This window comes from Tursiops truncatus, chromosome 16 (genome assembly GCF_011762595.2).
Source record: "Tursiops truncatus isolate mTurTru1 chromosome 16, mTurTru1.mat.Y, whole genome shotgun sequence".
Taxonomy (NCBI): Eukaryota; Metazoa; Chordata; class Mammalia; order Artiodactyla; family Delphinidae; genus Tursiops; species Tursiops truncatus.
The window spans coordinates 25,312,214-25,325,709 of record NC_047049.1 but is presented as its reverse complement, the minus strand read 5'-3'; the positions used below and the strand labels follow the sequence as shown (position 1 = coordinate 25,325,709).

Sequence of the window (13,496 nt, the reverse complement as noted above, 5' to 3'; positions counted from 1 at the left end):
ATTTTAAATGTGTAAATGACACTGTTTGGCTGATAGGAAAGTACCACTGGTCGCAGGACGGTAGCAGGGAGCTCTGGCGCTGGCTCTTGCATTCAGCACACTTAGGTCCCTGTGTGCCTGGCAAGGATGGCACCCTCCAGCCCTGTGCTCAGTTTGAGCTACTCTGTATGTTTGTACAGTATGTTGTATTGTTATTTGGCCTCCACTGGGTGTGACCGGATTATTTGTATGTTTAGTCCTCCCCTGTTCCTTTCTCTTTGGCTCAGTGCTTCTCACACTTCAGTGTGCTTGGGAATCCCTTGGGGATTCAGTACGTCTAGGGTGGAGTCTGAAATGCTTCATTTCTAACAAGCTCCCAGTTGGTTGAGTAGCAGGCCTTAGCCACGATGATTCACATAGTAAGAACAACTTAACAGATTTGAGCACTAAGGCAAATGCTGCCACTGACATCTGGTGGCAGCACTTGGTTAGAAGGTGGTCAACCAGATAGCCTGAAATATATGTAAATTAATTTTCGACCGTCAAAAAATTTTTTTTTTAATTTAAGTGTTTATGAAGCAAACTTGCTGAGTCCTAGGACTACACCTGTGGACTGCAGATTGAAAAATGTTGCTAGAGGATGTCTGGGTGGTGCATCCCCTCTTACTGGGCAGTGCTGGTGAACACAACCTAGCACTTGTGCCCCTGGCATTTCATTACCTCCTTTTAGGTGTCAAACCCTATTTTGTGATGGTGATTTAAAAAACAAAAACAAAATTAAAAAAGAGCTCAATTCCAGAGTGAGCAGGAGACCAAGTAGATGCTCAGCGTGTGGGATCTGAGGGTCTTCAGCCTTGAGTCCACGGCTTCCACTGAGCGCTTGGTCTAGTTTGTGCCAACGAGGATCGCTTAGGCTTCTGCCTTGAGGCCAGGTACAGCACGTGACTGCTGGGTACTTTGTGGATGCTTAGAAACTTTGAAAAGAGTTGTCTAATACCTTTTTCCAAAGGAAGGTAGGATTCTGTAGTAGTAACTTTACTCGGGGAGCCAGCTTTGCCTGGGACAGTGAGGCTGTCTTCCAGTTTTGTCAGTTTACCAACATGAAGCCCTAGCTTCCTTTGGGAGTCTGTCCTGTCTCGATTTTGTGTGTGTGTGTGATATACTAGACTAAAGCAAATTCGTGAATGTTTCAAAAGTAAAATTGATACGGAGCTCCTTCCCTATATGGAAGAAATTTATTTTCTGAGAAGACACCTGATTGAACTTGGGCCAGGCAAGCCGCTTCCTTATGGGGTAGCCCTGCTTTGTGTACTGGTAGGTTTACTCGAAAATGGTCACTTCTTTGAGACGCTGACACACATAGATGAGTAAAAAAAAAATGTGTTCACTGGATGTTTCTAAAACTTGCCTACCAGGAAAGCTTCAGTCCTCTAGAGAAGGAGATGGGGCTGGGCAGTTTTTAAACTTTTGGAATTGTAGAATCACAGGATGTTAGAACTGAGGGAACCACAGGTCTCCTCTCCTTTACTGCAGTTTTATAACTGCAGCAAAATTAGTCTAGTGCAGTGGTTCCTAAATGCTGATACTTGGCAAAGTTTTCGCCAGTTTGAGGCAAAATGAGAAAAATAAAAACAGTTGCAGTGAGTTCTTCATAAAGCTGTGTGTATTCGGCTTAAAGACCTGTTATTCTGAAATTATATATTTTCTATATTTTGGGGGTTAAAATGTCTGGGCTTTTGTGGAATGATGGTCGCAGTAGGTAGCTGTGTTTTAAAAATATCTTTATTTTATGAAATAAAAAATGTGGCAACCCTCTCTCTGTTTCTGAAAGGAAGATGGATTTTCCTAGTTCTTGGAATCCAAGCAGCTGGGAACCACTGACCTAGTACGCCTGCCTGTAATCTGATGGATCTAGACTCCAGAAGAAAGATAGCGGATCCTCTCCACCACCTGCTGGCCTGTCTTGGGGGGCAGGGAGAGATCAGCTGAGGGGCTGCAGATCTTCGAGCAGCTGTCCTAATTGAATTTGCAGACTCACAGCTGCTGGGGGAGTCTCTTGAGAGGCCAGGGTGCACAGAGGTTCCAGAGCTGCCACCCATTTGCAGGGACACGGAACACAGAAGGCCCTGTAGCTTGTTTAAAAAAAAAAAAAAAAAATTCAAGGATCCAGATCAACAGGAGATCCATAGAAACGATACGAGGCTCTACGGCATTTGATCCTTCCTCCTGATTTCCTGCGTAGAAACGCAGGTTACATGATGGTCCTACAGACACTTTCGAGCTTACAGTCACTGAGGCAGACATTTTCAGTTAGCGTATACGTACATCCTAGCTCTCTGATACAAAATCAGGGATTAGTCCATGAAGAAATGGATAAGTAACTGAAGGTATACACAGCGGGCACCTCCATTTCTGCTGCTCATCGTCTCTGAATATTGTGTCCCTGCCCCCCTCTCTTAGGGACCCTACATCCCATTCTTTCCCACCAGCTTTTGGCTTTTGCTCCCTGAGTTCCCACCTTCTCTCTCTCCACTAACTTTCCGCCCTTTCTGCCCCAATTTGCCTAATCCTAAACAGGCCTCATTTGACTCCAAGGCTGCTGCCAGCTCCCCTGCGGCCCTGCTGCCTGTGCTTTGCCCCTCTTGCCCTCCCTTCCCTTCCACAGTCTGATTTCTTCAGGAAAAGACTCCCTGAGGCCACAATGGCTCCCTCCTCAGTGACCCTCTGACCATCCTTTTACTCTGAGGTACTTCCCTCTCCCACCTTCTGTGGTGACAACGGTTGTCCGGTTCTACTCATATCCGTTTTCCCTTTGGTCCCATATTTGTTTCTTTTTCTCCTCCTACTCCCAGTCAAGGGCTGTAATTCCTCATTTTCTCTTCTCCTCTCTCAGACCCCCATCTCCAGTTCTGACCTTTTCCCTGACCTTCGTCCTTCCATTTCAGCCTTTTTGATGGACTCTTCAAAAGGCCTTGTTTTCTTAGAGGGAATTCGTCCCCTCTTCCCGGCCCCCATCACTGATGCATCCCCTTCCCAACATTTCCATCTCCACTCATGGGGTCCCCGTTCTTCAAGTCGCTCAGAGCAAACTTCTCTTGTGATTATTGACGCCCCCCCTCTCTCCTTGCGCTTCTTTCTCCCTTACGGTTTCACCAAATTATGTTGATTCCTTATCCATAGCTCCTCTCATAGTGATCTTTCTCCAGTCCTGTGGTTACTGCTCTCGTGTACGTCTAGACTTGATCTTCCTGAAACCGTATTCCTCTGCTCAAGAACCTGACCTCATTAGCCCATCCTTCAAGGAGCTCTGCAGTCTGACCTGCTCACCAAACTGCTTTTCCAAACCCATCTCCCCTTCTTTCCTGGCAAACCCACTGAGCCTGGAAGTCTGCTGTCACCTACCTCTGACCTTCCTCAACACTGTTCCCTTCCCTTGACTCAAATCCTACTCCTCAGGTTTTCCTTCCTGTATAAAATTTATCTTTATACAAGAACAGGAAGAATTTTTGTTTATTGCCTTGCATCGTTGAGTTTCATGTGCTCTCCCCTTTTCTGGACTGTGTGCTCTCCCCTTTTCTGCATTGTATGCTCTTGGAGGAGCAAGGGCTGTCTTCTCACAAGGCTGCACAGCCTCTTCTGAGGACCCTACATGGTCAGGGTTTTTAGTGCCTGTTGGTTTGCAGGTTGATTTTATATTATAGCAAGAGAATTGCTTGGAGATTGATACAACTAATATTTTCCATTGAATGAAGGAAAACCCAAAAGAGAGACAACAGATCGTTTTCTGAAGAAGGGTTTTGAGAAAGGGCTTCCATAACTGGGAGTTTGGTTTAGAATAATAGGGAGTGATCACAGTGATGGAGTTTGCATTCGTAGGTGGCACAGTGTAGCCACCTGGTGAAGAGTTGTTCTTCGGTTACTTCATCTTTCTGAGCCCTGCTCTCCTGATTTATAAGAGGGTGGTAATTGTGTCTGCTTCCTAGAGTTGTGAGCATTAAAATGGATTCATAAGCACTGAATTGTCAGCACAGTTTCTCTTCAATAAATGGTAGCTTAATTTTTGTTTACCCAAGTAAAGGATGCACCATAAACGTACCCTCCTACTAGAGAGGCAATAATTATAGGTAAGGTGAGCAAGTGCTGTTCTGATCCTTGACTTGGGAATCTAGAATGCAACTTGCTTATGAGGGTTTTCCAATAGCCCAGAAAAGGATCATGGTGAACCATAAGGCTAGAGGGATGAATAAGGCACAGTGTGTCCCCGAGGAAATGATGAGAGGGAAGACGTTGTAGTCAAGTTAGAGGAAGGAAAGAAAAGGGAGAACCTTAGAAGAGGTTTTATCCTGATGGAACGAGATTACTTAAGGTGCTTTGCCGAGAAGTACCATGGTGTCCCAGTGCCTCTGGAGTGTCTGGATGACTAGGGATTGGCCTGTGACGTGTCTGCTCAGTTGGTCAGGACCCATGCTAGGGAGATAAGAGGGAGTTCCGCCGCTGGGAGCCGGTTTAGTCCTCCCTGTTTCATGGTGACAAACCATGTTGGCCCTTGACCCTGACTCTGCTCTGACTCAGGCTCCCGTGGAACTGCTTGGGTGACAGTCACTGAGCACCTTCTCAGCGTTTGTCCCATGGGTGGAAAAAGAGCCCCATCTTTCACTTGCTGGGAGGGCTCTCAACCCACGGACTGGGATGCTGGGAAATATTGAGTGGACTCGTGGAAATTAAACATCACACTGCTTTCACCTCTGCATCTCCAGCTAAATCCAATTTTTCATATTTAAGATGAATTAACCCTCTTCTCCATCTAAGTGGGAAAGATTATCTGAGGCTTTTTTTTACTTCCTTGAGATTGTTGGGAAAGGAGTTTAGACAAAAATCTGAGGAAGGACTAAATCTTGCATAGAGTTTGCAAAGAAATTCATGTAATTGGACTGAACGTGCTCCCTTTTTTCTTTTCACAGGGGAAAGTGGAAGTAGAAGCTGGGAAAGAAGGTATGAAGTTTGAAGCCAGTGCTTTTTCATACTATGGTGTAATGGCCCTTACAGCCTCCCCAGGTGAGTTTCCTTCTCAGCCTCAGGGCAGGGCTAGGTTTTAGGAAGTAATGCCCTTGTATTGTCATCTTTCTGTACCTGCTGGCTAACCCTATTTACTTTTGAACTTTTTATTGAAGTGTATCATGTATACAAGAAATACTGCTCACATCATACATATATACCTCCATGAATTTTCACAAACTGAACTCTCTTGTGTAAACCAGCTCCCAGATCAAGAGACAGCACATCACCAACCCCAGAGAACCCTCCCCCCACCCTCCCCTTTAGTCACTATCTCCCCAAAGTAACCACTGTCTTGACTTGTAAGCATTGACTAGTTTTGCCTCTTTTTGAACTTCAGGTAAATGGAATTATACAGGACATATTGCATTGAGTCTGGCGGCTTTTACCCAGTGTTGTCCTGGTCACACTCATCTGTACTGCTGTGTGAGCTTATACTCTGTTTCTTCTCATTGCTGTACAGTGTTCCATGGTATGAATATACAGCAATGCATTTATTCTTTTCACTGCAGATGGACACTGGGGTAGTTTCCTGTTTGGGGGCTACTCCGAATTGTGTGTCTGTCACACTGTCCGCGTCCTTTGGTGAAGACATTTCTGTTGGGTGTATGTGTAGGAGTAGAATGGCGGGGTCGGCGTTAATAGCTGCAGCCCCACAGTTTCCCAGGGTGGCTGAGGCAGTCACACTCCTTCCCGTGCTGACCGGGGTTCCAGCGATTCCATGTCCATCACTTGATAACTGTTGACTCTTTTAGATGTTAACTATTCTGGACTTTTATTTTTTTTTTGGACTTCTTTTAATTTGCATTTTTCTGAGGGTAGTTGAGGTTTTAATGTATATCCATTGCCTGTAGCCGGCTCTTCTCAACTAGAGAGCTGGCCAGTCAAGTCAGCCAACTAAGGGTGGGTGTGCCACGGCGTATCAACCGAGTGCTCTGAGCACAAGATGCCAGAAAGCGGTGTCTGTTCTAGTAGGAACGTGGACGCGGATACTTGGCTCACCTCTGGGATGGGACTTGAATGGTTCCTCTTTGCACCACTTGCTTTGCTACCTTATCCCCGCTGGAACAGGGCAGGCAGGTAAACAGGGGCTGCAGTACCACCTTGTGGCCAAAATACCAAATGACATGCTGTGCTAGGAAATAACCTTTTATAAACCTCAAACTTTAAAATAGCCGATCCTAAAAGAATGCTGTCACTTCTGAAAAACAGCCTCAAAAAGGGGAGGGGGCACCACAGACAAGTCTGTGACGTTGGTCCTCATCTACTGCTCCACACAATGTCTCAGGCGCCCAGAGATGTTACAGTTAGAAAGCCAGGGAAATGTCAAGAATTCTCTGACATTTCTAAACCTCCCCTGTCCCCGATGCATCTGCTCACTATCCTGGTGCAGGTTTTTGAGTCACATGGGCCAGTGTCCCCATTGTCTAGCACCTAGTGTGAACAAAAGCCTGTCTAACCCCACTTAATTAGTAGGTGTCTGCTGTCAACTTCAAGGTGATCTTCTGTTTTCACTGCTACTGAGAGGACGGGGAGATTCTTAACGAGGCCAAGAAGACCTCGGAGACAGCCTGAGTTCCACTTATGGGTTATCTGACTGAGAAAGGCCCTTGGCTTCCTCGTTATGAAAAGGGTATAAGGTTACCTCCTGTGGCTGTTAGAAGAATAGAATGTGATGATACTCACATGAGTACTTTGTCACCTTTAAAGCACAAGAGGAGATGTTTGTATAACACAAGTAGGTGCTGAGATTGTGACTATTGCTTGGCAACCACCCTCCAGTTCGCCCCAGGTTGGCAGAGTCAGGTACGTAAGGCGGCTTTGAAAGGACAGCTAGAGGAGTGACTTGTACATTTTTACGCATCACTAGTTCTTGAACCCTAGATATTAGCCCAGTTCATATTAAACCATGGATTTATATAGGGTAAATCACACTCAGGAAAGGAATTGAAGAGCAGGCCTTCCATATAGGAAGTGTGTGGGGCTGCAATTTCCTACCTAATGTGGTAGGAAATGCTCGGAAGGGAGAGAATTTCATTAACGGCATCTTATTTACTTCAAAGCCCAGCGTTTTACTTGACTTTACATTGAGGATTCGGGATTTCGTATATTCATTGAGATGCAATGATAAGTACAGTAATCCCAAGATAATGTTTCTATTTATTAATGTTGATTGCCTAGAAAGACCCTACAGTAATCAGTTATCAAGACCGGCCCAGTTATTTGTCAATTATACCTCAAGTTAAAAAACAAAACAAAACAAAAAACCTGCCCAGAAGATATGACCCCTGCCTGGTAGGGCATGTTGATTGACTCTGGTCTGCCATTCCCAAGAAATCTGTATATGATATTCTTTATTTACCTTCCTCTAAGACTTTGAATTGCTATGGAATACTGTGAAATTTCAAAGCATCTGGTCAAAGTTACAATCAGACCAATTAAGAATGTAAATGAATTGAATAATTTTTTGCCACAGATAGGGACGCTGTAGGCTGCGCTGTGAACAGGTATCGAGGTGCTGGCACAGGCAGCTTGGGTCATGCTCTCAGGGCAGCTGATGAATCAAGCTCCCCTTTTGCGTGGCTAGCTGTGATTGAAGTCCTTGAGAGCAAGTTTTGAGCTATAAACTGCAATGGGGTATTACTGGCTTAAGAGATTTCTAGGTTAGTAAAGAAGCATGTGAGTAGGATTTCTCCCGATTTCAGCCTCCCTGTGTTCCTCTTCCTGGAAAGCAGTGTGTGTTCAGTTGATTTATATAATATCATATAGGCTTCTGCATTTCCGGAACTGAACGCTCCTATGGGTAGAACAGGTATCCAGTCTTGTCCCCTGATTACAGAGAGCTCCTTTCTTGCCTTTTGATATGGTCTCACCCTGTTTTTCTCCATTTTTCAGTTCCTTTGTCCCTGTCTCGTACCTTTGTTGTCAGCAGAACAGAGTTGTTAGCAGCAGGTTCTCCAGGTAATTCTGCATGTTTCCTTTTCATAATTCTGATTGCCTCCGTTGACCCTACCAAAGCCCAGCTGGCCGGGTCTGCTCCCTTTATTTGGTCAAGGCCATTTTCAGTTCTTCTTTGAGCTCTAAAACTCCATGGTTCTGTGACTAATAGTGAGCTATCCAGGACAGCATAAGCCCACAACAGATGCGCAAAGGGTTTGGGAGATGGGAAGGGTATCTTGAAACTGGGAAGGGGAGAGTGGGTCTGACATGGGTTCCCTGCGTGACCCATCCACACTGCTGACCTTGGATTTTCGAGGCTGCCCTTTGGTCTTTTGGTGACCTCAGCAAAGTCACGGTGCATGGAATTTGCAGAGGCCCCAAACGCGAGGATTCTTCTGCAGAACACATTCAGCCAAAAGGCTGAAGGACTATGAACTTTTCTTGGTGAGGCCCCCAAATCTCTGTTTCTTTGGTCCTTTTTGTGGCATCCATGTGAATGAGGTACTTGTATTTCCACCCTTCCTCGGGCAGGTGGCCCCGCTTCTCCTGTCTCGCTGTCTTTGTTTTGAAATTAGTACTGTGCACATTCCTAACGAGCTGCTGATTATTGCCCTGCAGGAGAGTATGCTCATGCCTGGCTAATATGTCCAGCTGCTAAAAAAGAAAGGCAGAGGTTTAATCTCTCTTTAATTAAAATTGCTGGGCTTTCCTATTTGGTAGTACAACTTTTCTGTATTTATTTTGTTCCGTACAGCTTATATTTTAAAATCTGACTGATGAGATTTGCATTTCATAATCCAGCTTCTGCAAAACTCTTAAAATGCGGATGTTCGGCAAAGGAGGCAATACTTGTCTTAGAAAGAAGCTAATATTCCCTCAGGTCTTTGCTCTTTAAAAAAATTGCGGGTGTTTGGGCATAAGATATTACTCGTGGGGCTATTTGAATCAAATCCGCTGACAGAATATACATGTATACACATAGATGTATACATAAATATGTATTTATGTGTATGTTTGTATTGTTTCCTCCCTATTTTATTTGCTGGCATCTGCTACCAATTTAAAATGTCACAGATGCTGAAGTAAAGCGACTTTTGGCCGAAGCTCAGGGAAATGTCATTTGTGTCTTACTTTTTCCGTAGAACTTAGAGATTTCTTAGTTCTGCCCATTCCATCTGATCTAGTAATGAGAAAATCCACTTTGCGGGTCCAGGCCTTCGAGGTGCTGGCATTACAGTAATATGATACCTGATGAATGGGGGTTGAGCTACACCATTCATTTCCAGCCAGTTCCACATGGTGCCTGGTGGCTCTCAGGGAGGAGGCTGGGAATGTTTCTTTATTGTGTCTTTCTAGCTTACTAGCAAATGAAAGCATCCCTAGGTAGGATGAATGAAATAAGCCAAGACCAAAAAACAAAGAAAACAATTCTGAGAAGGCATAAGAGGAATTAAAATTGTAAGTCTTTTTCATAATTATTGTCATAAAACCTTGGCACATAAATTTGGCAACAAAACATGACCTGCACTGGGAGGTGGCCACTTAAAGTCTTTGTCCTCCTTGGTATGAAGACCCGCACATCTCCCCACACGCCGATGAAAGGTGACTGTGCTGCTTCCTGTCGAGTTGCAGAAGAGGTCCTGGAAAACGGTCTGCTGCTCCAGACTGTGGCTGTGATGCCAGGCAGCGGGTTCCTGGCAAAGGAGAGGGTTTATCTCTCAGAAAACAGAGGGCAGTGGGTTGAGAGGAAGCTGACTGGGAGTCTAGATACTTTGGGAGACCAGAGAAATTGCCCTGTAATCCTCCTCAGGAGAAAATAACAGGAGATTGAGAAGCACTGCCTAAGGCCTCAGACGGCGATCTGGCCATGCACAGGGTCTGATCAGTAAGAAAATTGCCCTTTAAACGTTTTGTTTTTATAACCTTAAATTGTAACCCACCGAAGGGAACACCATTTCAGAAGTATCTGTAGATTTGGGGCTAAAGCCCAGGGATACAGTGGGATCCCTTGTTTCACAGACTGTTCCATCCATCCGCCTGTGGGAAGTTATCACAAGTACAGAGTAGCTTGATCCTGAGGGTAGGCGCGTGGTGGAGAGGTCTGGGATGACACTTATGGGAAAGAATATAATAATGTTAACAAGCCTCCTTTATCAGGCACTTACTGGTGTCAGACGCCGTGCTAGGCACTTTATATACCTTATCTCATTTCGAATCTCCATAAGACCTTACGAGGTGGGTGCTATTACTGTTCGCCTTTTACAGACAGGGACTCTGAGGCTTAGCAAAGTTGGGTCATCTGATCAAAGTTGGGTCATCTAAATAGAAAACATCTGATAAATTAATTTGCCTTGTTCTCGTAGATAAGTGGAAGCAGCAAGAGGAACTGCTATTGAGTATAATTTTGACTAACAATGGAAAATTGGTTCATGACATGAAAATTGTAGGGAAAGTGGTTACATGAAAATTTTAGGAGAAAGGGGACTCGCCACATGAGGTTCCTTGAGTACTTGCCATGTTTTGTTCTGCATGTCATATTTTAAGAGGGACTTTGCTGGGACTTCCTTGGAGGTCCAGTGGTTAAGACACTGCACTCCCAATGCAAGAGGCACGGGTTTGATCCCTGGTTGGGGAACTAAGAATCCCGCATGCCGCACGGCGTGGCCTAAAAAAAAAAGAAAAGAGGGACGTTTGCTGAATGGACTCTCAGACAATGATGGTCAGGATGGGGTAAGTGGGGGGGATAAAACATGTGAGGTGAACAGTTGAATCATTTAGCCCGGAGAGGAAGAGACTTAGCTATCTTCAGACTTTTAAGGGCTATTCCAAGTAGCAGAGGAATGGAAAGCACTCAGTAGAGCTCCACAGAGTGGAGGAGAGTGAAGTTGGGGAAGCAGATTTTGATGGGTGTGATGACAGACTTTCCGATAGTTGAAGGGTGGGACCAGCTGAGAGCCAGTCAGGGATACATTGCAAAGAGGAGCCAACCATCAGGTGGGAGAATTGGTCCCCTTCAATCCCGTGACGTTGTGCAATTCAGCGTGGGCACCCAGTTGATATTTGTGCAATAGGTTTGACTAGAGAAGCAAAAATGGAAGAAGCCCTGGTGAGGGTGTGGGTTTTATTTTTAATGAAATTTATTAGAAGCTATGGTGAACATGCCTCTAAAAGCAGCAACACTTAGGCTCACCTGGATTTCCTTTCACTTTGTTTTAATGGAAGAGTACTGTCGATCTCATTGAAGACTCCCCCAGCACCTAAGGTGACTAATCAAACCGTCTCAGGGTTTGGTGTCTTCCAGGGTTCTTAACAATCCTGAGATGTCCTCGGGCTGCCTGACAGGGATTTTACTGGGGTCAGAGGCAAAGTTAACAGGTTTGGCTGCCAGGTATGGTATAAGCAGACAGAAGCGTTTTGATCCCTTTAAAAACATGTACTCATTTATGAACGTTCAAGAGTCCTTTGTTTTTGCTTCTGGCAAAATAATGCAGCGCTGCCTTCCTACAGCCCATGTTTCGTATCAAGTAGCTTCTGTGTCTCAGACCTCACCTCCCCGGCCTGTGCTCCTGACACAGTGTGCAGCCACGGGGTCTTTGCTCTTGGAAACTCGGAGGATTGGGTCTGTTGGCGTGGACGGGGGCCGGGAACGTGTTGCAGGAGAAGCCGTGAGCGTGCTGTAGGAGACCCTGCAGCTGAGCTGCATGGCCGAGGCGTCTGGCATAAGTTGATTGAGCTTGTCTATTCATTATTATTGGGAAAATAAAGAGCTTTGAGTTGCATTTACCTCACTTAAAAGGCAGTTGGGTTTCTTCTCCTTTTCCAGGTGAAAACAAGTCACCTCCTCGCCCATGCGGCTTGAATCACTCGGACTCTCTCAGTCGCAGTGACCGGATCGATGCGATAACGCCGACGTTGGGGAGCAGCAACAATCAGCTCAGCTCTTCGTTCCTCCAAGTCTACATCCCGGACTACTCGGTGCGAGCCCTCTCCGATCTCCAGTTTGTTAAGGTAAGAGGAGACAACGGCTTGGCAGGGCCCGGCAGGCGGCGGTCAGCTTCCACCGAGAGCGTTTGGCTCCGCGGCCTCTGCGCCGAGCCTGCCTCGGTCATTTTGCGGGTGCCCTGCCTCCAGCTCCTGTGCCCTGACTCTGGCTGGGGAAGAACATCGGTCTCCTTGGCTCTGTCCAGTGAGCTGCCAAGTCACATGTGGCTTTTTCAGGGAACGAGAGCTGGAGGGGGTAAGAAAATGAGTAAACGTTTCCAGCCGGTCTTCACAAGAGACGGAGCTCTTTTCTTAGGCTGAAATAAAGATAGCTTTGGGGGGGATGAGCCAGCTTTAGCTGATGGAAGCCATTTTCTAGTCTCTGTGAAATGTCGAGACAGAACTTGGAAATGGCTTATTATATATCAGCAAAAAGTGAATTGTTCACTAGAATCAACTTGAACTTTAAAAAGTGGCTCAGTTTATACTCAAGGATGGTTTTCTTCTAGAGCAACTGCTAGGGGCCCTTCGGGGGATGTAAGGTGTAATAAATACCATATGGAGACAAGAGAGCCTAAAAATAAACATTATCTCGGTTTGTTTTCTGTACCATCTTCTGGCCTCAGATCTCAAGACAGCAATACCAAAATGCCTTGATGGCATCCCGGATGGACAAAACTCCTCAGTCTTCAGACAGTGAAAACACTAAAATTGAATTGACTCTTACGGAGCTGCACGACGGGTTGCCAGACGAGACGGCCAACCTGCTCAATGAACAGAACTGTGTGACGCACAGCAAGGCCAACCACAGCCTGCACAGCGAAGGCGCCATCTAGAGCACCGGCCTCGGCCTCCGCGTCTGACCGTGAATCCCATTAGTGTGCGCTTGTGTGCCATGCTGCATCCTGCACCATCCTGAGACCAAAGACTTTGTCCCCTTCCTGGAAGCAGCAGAGGAGGCCGGGGAGGGCAGGAATGGAAACTGGAGACGTGAAATCGACAGCCAGGGCGTGGCATTCGAGATTATGGAGATGAATTTCTTCCGCCCAAATAGAATCATGTTTATTTTTTCAGCTGTACCTTTTATCATTAGCCACTCTCCTCCTCCCTCGATTTGCATGAAGTTGAAAATTGTTGCGATTTATTTTTTTCCGAGAGATCATGTTTTTAAAAAGTGTCTTTTGCAGAGTTTTAAATTGTTCTGTCTGAACTCTGCTGTGACCCCATGATGTAACCTTAGAAGGATGGACTTGTCCCTCCAGTGGCCTTCCTTGGCCCCCGCCCCAGGGAGGGGCACCCTTCCTCTGTGCCCCAGTGGGTGTCGCTGTCGAACTTCAAGGATGAATGACACAGACCTGCCCAGGCTGTTGGCCCTGAAGGGTGGAGCCTGCACAGGGACCTGCAGCCTCTCTGAGCTCAGTGTTGTTTTAAGTTAATGTTTAACGGTGTCCCTTTCCCTCAGAAAGGTTTAACGTTTGCTTGGAATGTGATTTTGCTCCCACTCTAAGGAATTTTTATCACCAAAATGAATGTTAATGGAT

General features: G+C 45.8%; 1 protein-coding gene across 2 annotated transcripts in view; it reads left to right on the top strand.

Moving 5' to 3' along the window:
- The window catches only part of CNNM2 (cyclin and CBS domain divalent metal cation transport mediator 2), a 138,993-nt gene extending 125,959 nt beyond the window's left edge, over positions 1–13,034 (top strand). The window contains exons 5-8 of one of the 2 annotated variants that reach the window (XM_019939914.3): positions 4,941–5,034; positions 7,930–7,995; positions 11,798–11,982; positions 12,582–13,034. In XM_019939914.3, the coding sequence (XP_019795473.1) occupies positions 4,941–5,034; positions 7,930–7,995; positions 11,798–11,982; positions 12,582–12,791 (555 nt within the window). In that variant the 3' untranslated portion in view covers positions 12,792–13,034. The remainder of the gene's footprint in view (positions 1–4,940; positions 5,035–7,929; positions 7,996–11,797; positions 11,983–12,581) is intronic. The other variant, XM_019939915.3, reaches the window with a different exon arrangement.
- The last annotated feature ends 462 nt before the right edge of the window (positions 13,035–13,496 follow it).